General features: G+C 46.6%; 1 protein-coding gene across 1 annotated transcript in view; it reads right to left on the bottom strand.

Moving 5' to 3' along the window:
- Positions 1-12,956, bottom strand: part of LOC132828276 (ataxin-7-like protein 1) — a 37,436-nt gene that overhangs the window by 5,381 nt on the left and 19,099 nt on the right. Inside the window, exons 6-10 of the mRNA XM_060845249.1 lie at positions 12,778-12,860; positions 10,331-10,557; positions 4,704-4,896; positions 2,252-2,373; positions 86-917 (exon numbers count right to left, since the gene is read on the bottom strand). Of these exons, the coding sequence (XP_060701232.1) occupies positions 86-917; positions 2,252-2,373; positions 4,704-4,896; positions 10,331-10,557; positions 12,778-12,860 (1,457 nt within the window). The remainder of the gene's footprint in view (positions 1-85; positions 918-2,251; positions 2,374-4,703; positions 4,897-10,330; positions 10,558-12,777; positions 12,861-12,956) is intronic.

Raw genomic sequence — 12,956 nt, 5'->3', positions numbered from 1 at the left:
TGAGGCAGGCTGGAAGGGCAGAATGGCCTACCCCTGCTTCTATCCTCTCGATTTCGCTGTGCAGGGGGAGCAGAGTTTGGGGTACCTTGTGTGGGTGAGAGTTGCTGTGAGGTCGTGTTGTTGCCAGGCTCTCCTCTCTCTTTCTCTGGACGCCTCTGACGTCGGGGCCCTTGGCTATTTTCGTGGGTTTCGAGCAGGAGGCTGCGTTCTTCCGTTTCCTGCCCTCGGTCCGTGCTGGGGAGGTGGGGGGCTGTGGGGGCGAAGCTGGGTTGAGAGCTGCACACAAGCGGGCCTCCTTTTTGGGATCAAACTGTTCTACGGTCCTGCTGTTCCCTTTGAGGGAGTTCCCTGAAAGGCCCAGAATTGCGGTCGATCCTGAGCGTCCTGCTTTGGGTCCATGGACACCGAGTCCGTTGCTCACCCTATGTGAAGAGGTATTCGAGTGAGGAGGGTAGAGGGCTGTCCCACCAGGAGGGGCAGCACTTATCCTGTCCAGACTCAACACGCAGTTTCTTTTGAGGGGGGAATCGGAGGGAGGGAGCGGGTTACAGGAGGCAGACCCCAGTTTCTTGTGTTTGCTCAGAGATATATCGCCGATGGGACCGGGCTCCAGGTGAAACCCAGGCGCCCGGCTGCTCTTAGCCCAGGGTGATCTACTCAAAGAGGGGGAGGGAATGCGGGCTGGAGGGGTCAGCGGAGGGAGTGCGCGGCAGCACACAGACGGTGGGTCAGGAGGGCCTCGAGCTCCAACAAGGCTAACAGGCGAGGATGCTACTTTCAGTTCCACGCCCGGGGAAGAAGCTGAGGCGGACAGAGATCCGGAAACAGACGAAATAGATGGGAGCGAAAGCGCGGAGGGGGCTGGAGTTGGGGCAGCGAGTGGCGTGCTCTGTGGATCCGTGGCTGGAGGAATCTTTCTGCAATGAAATCAAAAGAACAAGAGTTAGATATCATCAAGATGTCTCCATCACTCGCACACCCAGATTGCAGTATCCAGGCTGATCTTCTCATACACTGTCACAGGTCAGGGGACAGTCCAGAGGGAACAGTGCCCAGAGGGGAACAGTGCCCAGAGGGGAACAGTGCCCAGAGGGGAACAGTGCCCAGAGGGGAACAGTGCCCAGAGGGGAACAGTGCCCAGAGGGGAACAGTGCCCAGAGGGGAACAGTGCCCAGAGGGAAACAGTGCCCAGAGGGAAACAGTGCCCAGAGGGAAACAGTGCCCAGAGGGGAGTCCAGAGGGAACACTGCCCAGAGGGGAGACCAGAGGGAACATTGCCCAGAGGGAACACTGCCCAGAGGGGAGGCCAGAGGGAACACCAGAGGGAACACTGCCCAGAGGGGAGACCAGAGGGAACACTGCCCAGAGGGAACAGTGCCCAGAGGGAACAGTGCCCAGAGGGAACAGTGCCCAGAGGGGAGACCAGAGGGAACACTGCCCAGAGGGAACACTGCCCAGAGGGGAGACCAGAGGGAACACTGCCCAGAGGGAACACTGCCCAGAGGGGAGTCCAGAGGGAACAGTGCCCAGAGGGGAGACCGGAGGGAACAGTGCCCAGAGGGGAGACCGGAGGGAACACTGCCCAGAGGGAACAGTGCCCAGAGGGGAGACCAGAGGGAACAGTGCCCAGAGGGGAGACCAGAGGGAACAGTGCCCAGAGGGAACAGTGCCCAGAGGGGAGACCAGAGGGAACAGTGCCCAGAGGGGAGACCAGAGGGAACAGTGCCCAGAGGGGGTTACAGAGGGAACAGTGCATGGAGTGGGGACAGAGGGGAGTCCAGAGGGAATCCCTCACAGTCAGAGATAATGCAACACTGTTGCACAGGAAACACTGATGAAGCACATGGCAGTTGATGGGAAAATACTGAGTGAGCAGTGCTCTATGGGGGTTCAGTACACAGGTAGCAAAGCACGGCTTTAAGACAGTCCAGAGGTAATACAGTTTCATAGAGAAGGACTGTTAAGAGAGCCTGACTGAGGGAGCACTGCACTATTGAAGGTGTTGTCTTTCAGTTTAACAGAGTCATTTATGCAGGATAGTTCCGAGATTTGTTGCCCAATTTTGACATTGCAATGGGGCGATAAGTCAAAAATATTTCACAGTCTGTAAAACAGTTCAAGATTGATGTTGGGAATAGCACAACATAAATTTTCATTTGCAGGTGAGACATACACAGACACACACACAAAACTCCCACCCACATCTCAATACAAGAGAATATCCAGTCAAGAAAAAGGATAATGTTCTGACCTCCACATCTGAGAATTCAGGTGCTTTTCTACCATGGAATTGAGGGCCATACGGAAACGATCAAAGCGCCTGTTGAAGACGTAACAGCCCCGACTAATCATCCGGCTTCCAAAAGTGCAAAACTGGAACAGAGAAAGGGAACAGTGAGATGCAGATTGGTAAACCTTGCTGGCCCCCAATAAGAGGGAAGGGAATGCTGGGTTGGGGAGGTGAATCAGCAATTAATTTCTGCAAATGCAAATTACCAGAGCAGCTGGAAATCTGAAATAAATATAGAAAATGCTGAAAATACTCAGCATTGGCAGCGAGAGGGGCAGAGTTAATGGTTCAGCTCAATGAGCCAATACTTCAGGTCACCGCATTATACAAAGATTGTGGCAGCTTTGGAAAGGTATCAGAAGAGATTTACCAGGATGATGTCTGGTATGGAGGGAAGGTCTTACTAGGAAAGGCTAAGGGACTTGGGGCTGTTTTCGTTAGAGAGAAGAAGGTTGAGAGGTGACTTAATTGAGATATATAAGATAATCAGATGGATGGATAGGGTGGACAGTGAGAGCCTTTTTCCTCAGATAGCAACGAGGGGACATAGATTTAAATTGAGGGGTGATAGATGTAGGACAGATAGCAGGGCTAGTACTGTGCTGTAACGTTCTATGTTCTCTGAGCCCATAGATGCCACCTGACCCACTATTTCCAAAGTTTGTTTTTATATTTTAAAGTTATACCAGTCCACTTCTAATTCATAGTTAAACTGTGCACAATTTATGAAAGATTCTGACTTGTTGAAAATTGGATTGTTGTGACAATGCTATCCCTTTACCAAGGTTATTTTGTCTTTGGTTTTTTTTCAAGAGGGGTCGTAAAGGCCGGGGTGCAGATATGTCTGGAAGTGGCTAATTTAAGCAATGGCAGAAGAGTGGCCAGTTCAGGTTTTTCTCGTGTTTAGATTTTGTTTTAGCAGGCAGTCAGGAGCTGCTGGTAGCAGGGAAGCTGTTACAGTAAACAAGGTTCCATGCTTCAACAGATGTTTTTTGCCTGACTCTTCTCTCTGAAATCTCTCTTGCCTGTGTCCATTTGCCAAGGGGTATGTTTGTGGGCTGTTGCAGGGATTGGAACGGCTCCTTCATTAAGTTGTAATTTTCAGTCAGTTCGGTTTCCAAGTAGTTGTTATTGTAAGGTCTGTTTTTTTTTTGTTCATACTTCAACTGTAGTGTGTAAATAAATTCTGTTTTGCTTAAAGCTGAGGGGTTTAAACAGCTGCATCACTCCTGGAATATCCACTTCACATCTTCCCTTAAAATAAGAAAAAGTTAGGGTCTGTGCTCCCTTCGTAAAGAAGTTTGAGGAAGTCTGGCCTGTTCCATCCCACTGTTCATTGCCAACATTAGGCAGCACCTCTTTCTCCACGGGAACGGAGAACCCTCTCCTCCAGACAGCTGTCGTGATTAACGGGACTCAATTGAAAATTTCACTGGATACAGAATAGATGGTCTCCTCCTAGGCCTTCATACTGAGGACAGAAATGACGTCTCTTGTATCTGCCATAACTAACAGGAGAGTCTGTCGGTCTCCTTGTGGAGTGAATGAGTGAACTTGAGTGCATGAGATGCAATTTGTGTTAAAACCACCAGATCTGTCCTCATTGAGAAAGCTGTGCACTGTAGTAGGAGCTGATGTTCAGATGAGATGTTAAACTGAACCTCCACCTGCCCTCTTAAGTGAATGGTAAGATCCCACGACAATATTCAAAGAGAACAGAGGAGCCGTCTGCAGTATCTTGGCCAATATCCTTCAGACATCACTAAAACATCACTAACACAGACTATCTGCTCATTAAATCACTGTTGATGTGGGAAATTGCAAAAATGCTGCTGTTTTTCCAACATTACAGCAAATATCTTTCCTTGGTCACAGAATCTGGGACGTCATGAGGGAGGAAAGGTGCTATGCAATTGCAAGTACTATCCATTGTATATAAGGAGATATTATTTCCACATGCAGGAGGGCTCGCACTAATAGATTTTAGAAAAACATCCAAAGAAAGGAGGGATGTGAATGCAGGGAATATTTATCTTTTAGGCAGCAACTGCAGTCTGGAATACATAGCTGAGAGGGGGATAGAAGCAGATTAAACAACAACATTCAAAATAGAGTTGGATAATATCTGAAGGATAACTTGCAGAGTTAAAGGGAAAGAGCAGGAGAACGCAATTAATTGAACCACTCCTTCAAGCAGTCAGCACACATATGATGGCGCAAATGGCCTCGTTCTATGCTGTATCATTCCATTTAAGTAAATAAAAACATTTCATGGCAAGGACTGAATAAGACAACCTGGTTACAGATGTTTCCCAATCTCATGTGGTCTCCAGCAGGGTGAATTTAAAACCTGAACATTCCCAGAAAGACAAATGAGCATCAAAGAGAGCAACGGAGCTGATAGAGTACGTACTGCCAGAGGCTTTGGATGAAAGCGTGAATAGTGACAATCCAGCTTCTCAGCTTCCTCGGTCATCTCCCCATCACTCTCCTCACTCGATAGCCGGCTGTTCATCTCAAACCTGAACAAAGGGTACGGGAGCTCGGGATGTGGTACAGGATCAGAGGGTTTCTCATTTTCAATCAGATCGCTTTGCAAAAACACCCTGTGGAAAGGAAACAAAGAACATGAACAGAGCAGGGGGAGCGAGCTCAGCCCGGAGCAGCAGCTCACAAACCCTGAACCCCCAGCCAGTGGACGGAGAGGGCTGTCATCTCCATGTAATGCAGCTAAGGGTCAACTGAGTATCTGTGTTCATAAAAGAAAGGGAGAATATTGAAGGATGGGAGATTTGATTAAGCATTCTTTATTCAAATATACCACGTATAAAAATCAAACTGAATGAACTTGAAATGTTGATCATGGCATATGGCTAACATTTATTGCCCATCTGTACTTGCTCTTGAGAAGATGTGTTGTTAGTGTAACGAGCTCAGTGAGGTGGCCCTCAGAATATGAGTTCCCTGATTGGGGCTGTTAATCTGGTCCAATCAGGGAGTCCTGGCTGACAGGTATAAACAGGAGTGTCAGGGGTTCTGTTCACTCTGAGAGCTGGATCAGCGTCAAGGACTCTCCATGTGTAAATAAAGGGGCTCTTGGAGATGGGATACCAGCCTCTGTGGAGTTATTTCAATGAGCTGCCCTCCTGAATCTCTGCAGTCCACACGCTGTAGGTAAACCCACAATGTTTTTAAGGAGGGAATTCCAGGATGTTGACCAAGTGAGACTGAAGGAACAGTGAAAAACGACTAAGTATTGATGGTGTGTGTCTTGGACGGGGATTGCATAACCAGTGATGGTGATTATCACAGATACATGCCTTCAAGGAAGATTAGTAATATACTAGAGTTAATTAACAGCCTAAAGGTCAAGAGCATTATCAAATAGTGATCATAACACGACCAAAATTAATACAGTATGAAAGGATGAACCGTGAGAGTCTTGACTTAAGATAGACTGATTTCAATGAGCTCAGACAGATACAGTCTACAGTAAGCTGGGCAAATCCATTAATGTACAAAACAACAAAAATAAATTAATGCTACACAGCATCAATTTATACCTTTAAAGGGGAAAATTTCTACTTATCAAAAGTACATTTGCGGACAACTAAAGATCTCAGAAACACATTGACAGTGAAGAACAACTTTACAAAAATACAAAACGGCGCAAATACAAAAGAGACAATAAAGCACAGAGGATGACAAAACAGACAGCAAGAGCTATAAAAACGCAGCCTGAAAAGAAGCAAAAATGATATCACAATCAACATAAAAATGTTTTCAAATTAGCGAAGATAGTGGTGTCATTGTTATTGAAATCAAGGAATTGGCCAAAATACTGAATGATGACATTGCTTCAGTATTCACAGCAGAGAAAGAGATCAGCATGTCAAAACTCTTAAGGAAATTATCACTGACAGCAGGGAATCAACAACTTTAACTTCAGCAAGGTAATAGCAATGAAGACATTAATGCCATTAAACTATGAGAAGTGCACAGAAACTGATGTTTTCATATCAAGTCTTAAAAGGAAGCACGGGAGATCTTTGTACATGGGAGATCTAACTACAATCTTTCAAATTTCTCTCAATTTGAAAACGATTCCTTCAGATTGAAAACCACCCATGTCACTTTGCTATTAAAGAAAGGAGAGAACAACAAACCAGGGAATTATCAACCAGGTAGCCTAGAATCTTTTATGTGGAGTTTATAATTAACATTAGGAGTGCTCAACACCTTTAAAATATTCATTTATCACAGAGAACCTGCGAAGATTTGCAAAGAGTCAGTGTTGGTTGAAATATCTGGTTATATATTTTGAGGTGGCGTCTAAAGTCATGAACTGGAGAATGTCCACAAATGTTATTTACATTAATGTACAGAAGATGTGCAACAAGATCCCTCACTAGAGACTGTCAGTTACAACTGAGACTCATGACAATGAAGACAAATCTTTGAACCAGTTGGGGAACTGGCTGTGCCTCAGGAGATAGAGAGTACAAGTGACGACCAGGAGTTTGAATTGGCAGAACAGGACAGGCACTGCCCCAGAGGGATTCCACTCTCACATAGTCAATGCATTCACTAATGGCTTAGACAACGGGATAGACAGCCACATATCCAAGTTTGCTGATGCAATAAAGATAGGAAAGTACAAAGAGATATTGGAGGACTAGTGAATGGACAGAAGTGTGGCAAATGGCAAATGTGAGGTCATTCAATTTGGATTAAAATAAAAGAATAGACTACTTTAAATTGGTAAAAAGCTAGAAAGCACAGAGGCCCAGAGAGACTCCAGGTACACAGATTACCCAGAGAGACTCCGGGTACACAGATTACCCAGAGAGACTCCGGGTACACAGATTACCCAGAGAGACTCCGGGTACGCAGATTACCCAGAGAGACTCCGGGTACGCAGATTACCCAGAGAGACTCCGGGTACGCAGATTACCCAGAGAGACTCCGGGTACGCAGATTACCCAGAGAGACTCCGGGTACGCAGATTACCCAGAGAGACTCCGGGTACGCAGATTACCCAGAGAGACTCCGGGTACGCAGATTACCCAGAGAGACTCCGGGTACACAGATTACCCAGAGAGACTCCGGGTACGCAGATTACCCAGAGAGACTCCGGGTACGCAGATTACCCAGAGAGACTCCGGGTACGCAGATTACCCAGAGAGACTCCGGGTACGCAGATTACCCAGAGAGACTCCGGGTACGCAGATTACCCAGAGAGACTCTGGGGACACAGATTACCCAGAGAGACTCCGGGGACACAGATTACCCAGAGAGACTCCGGGGACGCAGATTACCCAGAGAGACTCCAGGGACGCAGATTACCCAGAGAGACTCCAGGGACGCAGATTACCCAGAGAGACTTCAGGTACACAGATTACCCAGAGAGACTCCAGGTACACAGATTACCCAGAGAGACTCCAGGTACACAGATTACTAAAATATTATGAGCGACAAAAATCAAAAGAAAAATCAAGAGAATACTGGCTTTTGTACCTGGAGGATTAGAATACAAGAGGGTAGGCGTAATCTTTTAGTTGTGAGAAGCATTGGTAAGAACTCACCTTGAATTACAGTGAACAGTTCTGATCACCATAGCCAAAAGGGAGTCAAAACTTATTGGGAGTAGATAAGAATATGGAGTTGAGAACATAACTGGACCAACCATTATTGAACTGAATCATGCAAAAGGCCAGAGAGGCTGACTTGCATCCTGGTTCACACAGACTGGCCTTGGATGAACTGCAGTGTTAATGTACCACAGTTATAGCTGTACTCCAAAGGTTACATTGCAATGACAAACTAGGATTATATTCCCTAAAATATGGATGGTTAAAAAGGTGATTTGGTTAAGGCTTTCAGGATAGTGGGCCAGATTTTCCAAGGAATGGCAAACTCATGTGGTTTGCCACTCCGGCCCTTCGTTAACAAAAGAGGATGCTCCACATTTCTGATAGGAGTGTGAGATCAGGGATCCGCAGGAGTACACAGCTGTACTTTTTCTCATAATGCAGGGGAAAGAAAACCACATTGCGCATTTCCCAGCAGTCAGCTGCCGTACTCTGAAATTTACAGGTTCACTTTGACAATTGCTGTGCACGTCCATGATGTTAGGGTGCTGGGACGGTAGGGTAGGGGACAGCTGAGCAGAGTACCAGGTACATGGGATGAGAAGTGGGAAGGAGATAGGGTGACAAGTGCATAGGGTGCCAAAGTACAAAGTGGTAAGTGATGCAGTTTTGGGGAGGTTCGGGTGGGTGGAAGAAATCGAGTTTGGCAGAAGACAAGAAGGGTGGGTGTCAGGTCTGGAGGAGTTTGGGTATAGCAGGATCTGGAAGGTATTGAATAGGGTCCAGCAACAGTGTGGGGGTTTGCACGGTGTTGCAGATGTTTGTGGAGTGAAATTATTAAATACGCATACAGCAGAAACAGTGGGAGAAGTCTGGAACTCTCTTCCACAAAAACAGCTGATGCCAGGTCAGTTGTTAATATTAACACAGACTGATTGTGACAGAATCTACGTATCACAAAAATCAATGTCACTCAACAATCTCCCTCCCCCAACGCCGTCTTAATCCAACTCTCTCACTGACACTTGGTAACTACTCTCCCCAGCACATTGAGTTACCTATGATTGTATCCCTACTGACATTAACCAGATTCCTTCCCAGACCAGCCATCATCAGTTAAAAGTAACACAATATAGATAGTACACCATATTTATGATTTTGTATTAAGTTACTGCACAGAATGCAATTTTATATGAAATTGATAGTTTCACTATTGTAAACTAAAAGTGTTTTTGCATGATATATTTTTGCAAAATACCTCCTTGCATTAGGTTATTTGTACAGCTTACTAGAGAGTTATCTCAAATCAAGACCAAATGGAAGATTCATATTAGTTATTTGTGCAAGATGCAATCAGCAGACCAGGAGTAAGTGTACCATCTGGTGGCACAGGCTGGAATTGTACACTGGAAGACCATAACAGCCCAATGCCTACATACTGCTACATGGGACCTACTTACTTGCATTAAAAACAAAAGGGTTTATTAATCTTGGCTGAAGTGCTGTTGAAAAATAATGTGATGCTGAGAGTGTGGAATGAAAAAGATCGCCAAATAAATCGGTTGAAATCAGGATGCTCTCAGGCTGTCAATGCCTGCTTCCTGCGTTGGAAAGGTTGATTCCCACCTGAATTAGCTGGAGAATGTGGGAGGAGGCTCATGTGGAGCATAAGCCCCAGCAGGAACCAGTTGGGCCGAATGGCCTGTTCTGTGATTTCTGTGCAACGTGAAATAAGCTGCAACATGCAAGTTTCAGATATATCGATTCTGGAAAAAAAAAATTTCAAAGTTCAAGGTCAGCTTCAGTTAATGCTCTACCCTCCTGATCACCTGAAAAGTCTAATCACTGTGCCTTATCTGCGGCAGTACTCTCTCACCTCGGGAACACATTCCATGGACCTGACACCAGAATTCAGGCTGACACTTCCAATGCAGCATTGTAGAATTCCTCATGCAGCCTTGTGAGAGCAAGCAACACAGCTCAAAGCAAAGAAACATGGGACTTAACCGGCCCAGATAGTGAAGTAACCACAGGTCCTTCAGCAACATCAATAGGGAGCAGGCAATTCAGCCCCTCAATTCTGTTACATGGACTCAGGAGGAAGCCACTTTGAGTTTCCTCTGGCAGTCTGTTCAATCATGGCCGATCTGCACTCAGCTCATTCTCCCACCTTGCACCAAAACCTCAACAGCCCTCACCCAATAAAAGTCTTTTAATCCCAGGTTTACAAATCCAATTGAGCCCAGAATTCTTCATAATTTTCTGGGGGAGACTCGTCCAGTTTTCTCCGAATCTTGATGAGGTAAAAGCAGCCTCCTCTGAAAGGTCATTGTCTGAATTTAAGATTTATTTTGGTCTAGGTTCCCTGAGCAGAGGGAATGACATCTCTGAACTCCCCCTTCCCTGTCAAAACGCTGAAACCCCAGAATCCTGGAAACTTGGACTGTACCTTGCACCAGAGCAGGCGGCAAGCTTTGGCCGGTTTGGAGAGATCCCCAACATCACCGGACCTGGAGCGGCCTCCTGACCCAGAGAGAGCGGCACCGTCTCCTTAGCCTGCAGCTTTCTCTCTTTACCAGTCTCCTTGTTCTTCAAACTTGCCCGATGTTCTGCCAGCAACTCATCAAAGGCAAGGTGGCGCCCCAGTACACTCCTCCTCTGTGTCAGCGAATGAGTCTAATACAGAAACATACAGAGAAAGTTTAACATCAGCTGATGCTGAGTAAAGAGTATGACAATCTGCATTTCCGTAGCACCACAGAACATGCTTCACAGGAGCTTAAATCAGATAGAATTTGACTTAAAGCCACACGAAAACATGTTAGGAGATGTGATGGGTCAAAGGGAGGATTTAAGGAGTGCCATACCAGAGGAAAAGAGATAAAGAAGTGTCAGGAGAGAATTTCAGAGCTTAGGATTCATGCAGCTGAAAGCACAGCTACCAATAGGAGAACAATTCCAATTGGGAATGCACAAGAGGCCAGAACTGGAGAATCACAAACACTTCAAATGTTTACGGGACTCGAGGAAATTAGGGAGGTAGGGAATGGAAAGGATGTGAAGAAATTCACAAACAAGAAAGAATTATAGGCTGGCGTGGGCCAAAAGCACAAATGGTGCAGTTAGACTGAAGGGTCAGTATATCCTAGACCATACATCTTTTACAGTTTCTGAACTGAAGCATTGCCAACCAGGTAGCACCTGAGTCAGTGGCCGCAAGTCCAAGTCTCACTCTGCATTCATTAGCACCGTCGGAGGGTCAGTGCTGAGGGAGTGCCGCACCATCAGAGGGTGAATGCTGAGGGAGCACGGCACCGTTGGAGGGTCAGTGCTGAGGGAGCGCCGCAATGTCGGAGGGTCAGTGCTGAGGGAGTGTTGCACTGTCAGAGGGTCAGTGCTGAGGGAGTGTTGCACTGTTAGAGGGTCAGTGCTGAGGGAGTGTTGCACTGTTAGAGGGTCAGTGCTGAGGGAGTGTTGCACTGCTGGAAGGTCAGTGCTGAGGGAGTGTTGCACTGTCGGAGGCTCAGTGTTGAGGGAGTGCCGCACTGTCGGAGGGTCAGTGCTGAGGTAGCGCCGCACTGTCGGAGGGTCAGTGCTGAGGTAGCGCCGCACTGTCGGAGGGTCAGTGCTGAGGGAGTGCCGCACTGTCGGAGGGTCAGTGCTGAGGTAGCGCCGCACTGTCGGAGGGTCAGTGCTGAGGGAGTGTTGCACTTCAAATATACCGTAAGGCAGTAACATCAAAAACAGGTCAAGTTAAGGACAAGAGAATAAAGCAACCTGACAGACAAGAGTCTAATATCTTAATCAAGTCTGTCCCACACCACAATGGGGAGAATTTTGAATAATCTCTTCTTCTCTACCTCTGCATCAGACCCTAACAAAAAGGAACAGGAGTGGGCCATGTGACCTTTCCAGCCTGCTCTGCCATTCGAAAGGATCAGGGCTGATCCTACATTCCACATTGCCACTTTCCTCCCCCTTCCCCATATCCTTGATTCCCTGACTGATCAAGAAGCTATCCCAGCCTTAAATATACACAGGGACTCTGCCCGCACGGTGGCACAGTGGTTAGCACTGCTGCCTCACAGCGCCTGAGACCCGGGTTCAATTCCCGACTCAGGCGACTGACTGTGTGGAGTTTGCACGTTCTCCCCGTGTCTGCGTGGGTTTCCTCCGGGTGCTCCGGTTTCCTCCCACAGTCCAAAGATGTGCGGGTCAGGTGAATTGGCCATGCTAAATTGCCCATAGTGTTAGGTAAGGGGTAAATGTAGGGGTATGGGTGAGTTGCGGGTCGGTGTGGACTTGTTGGGCCGAAGGGCCTGTTTCCACACTGTAAATCTAATCTAATCTAATCTAATCTAAAACTCTGTGGTTTGGAGTTCCAAAGACACACAACCCTCAGAGAAGAAATTCCAACTCGCCAGTCTTAAACTGGCACTCCGTTATTCTAAGTCTATGCCTTTTAGTCCCAGACAGTCCCATGAGGGGAAACATCCTCTCAGTATTTACCCTGTCAAACCCCTTTAAATCTCTTAGGGGAGGCAAAAATCTCAGCCTTAATAAAAGGGAAATAATCCTTGGGAAAACTCCTCTCTTACCCCTCAGACTATTAAAGCCAAACAAGAGATTACATGTAGAAGTGTTATCCAGCAAAGAACAAAATAAGGTTTCCTTTTCTCGAAATTATAACTGACTTCTAAAATCGATACTGCAGCCAAATCTTCAGATGATGTTGCTTGACAGCCTGTGAAGAACGTAGCGGCCTGTTTGTTTTAAATTGAGATACTGAGCAATGTGAAAACACCGCCTTAAGGAAAACATGAAAAAATAATTCAAACTAAAGGTAATGTCTGGGACAAGGAGAGAGGACGGGAGAGAGAGGGAGAGTGATATTACCTTACAAGATAGTGAACGTGTGCAGTGTTTCTTGGTGTCTGGGTCCATGACGCTGCAGTGCTTATTGAGGTCACTTTCTTTCTCTGCTGGGAGATTATACGGAGGTTAGGTGCTGTGACAGATGTTTCCTGTTAAAGACCCCAAGAAACTCAGAACTTCCCCTCCCACAACACAAACAC

The sequence above is a fragment of the Hemiscyllium ocellatum genome, chromosome 26 (genome assembly GCF_020745735.1).
Source record: "Hemiscyllium ocellatum isolate sHemOce1 chromosome 26, sHemOce1.pat.X.cur, whole genome shotgun sequence".
NCBI lineage: Eukaryota > Metazoa > Chordata > Chondrichthyes > Orectolobiformes > Hemiscylliidae > Hemiscyllium > Hemiscyllium ocellatum.
This window is presented reverse-complemented; position numbering and strand designations above follow the sequence as displayed.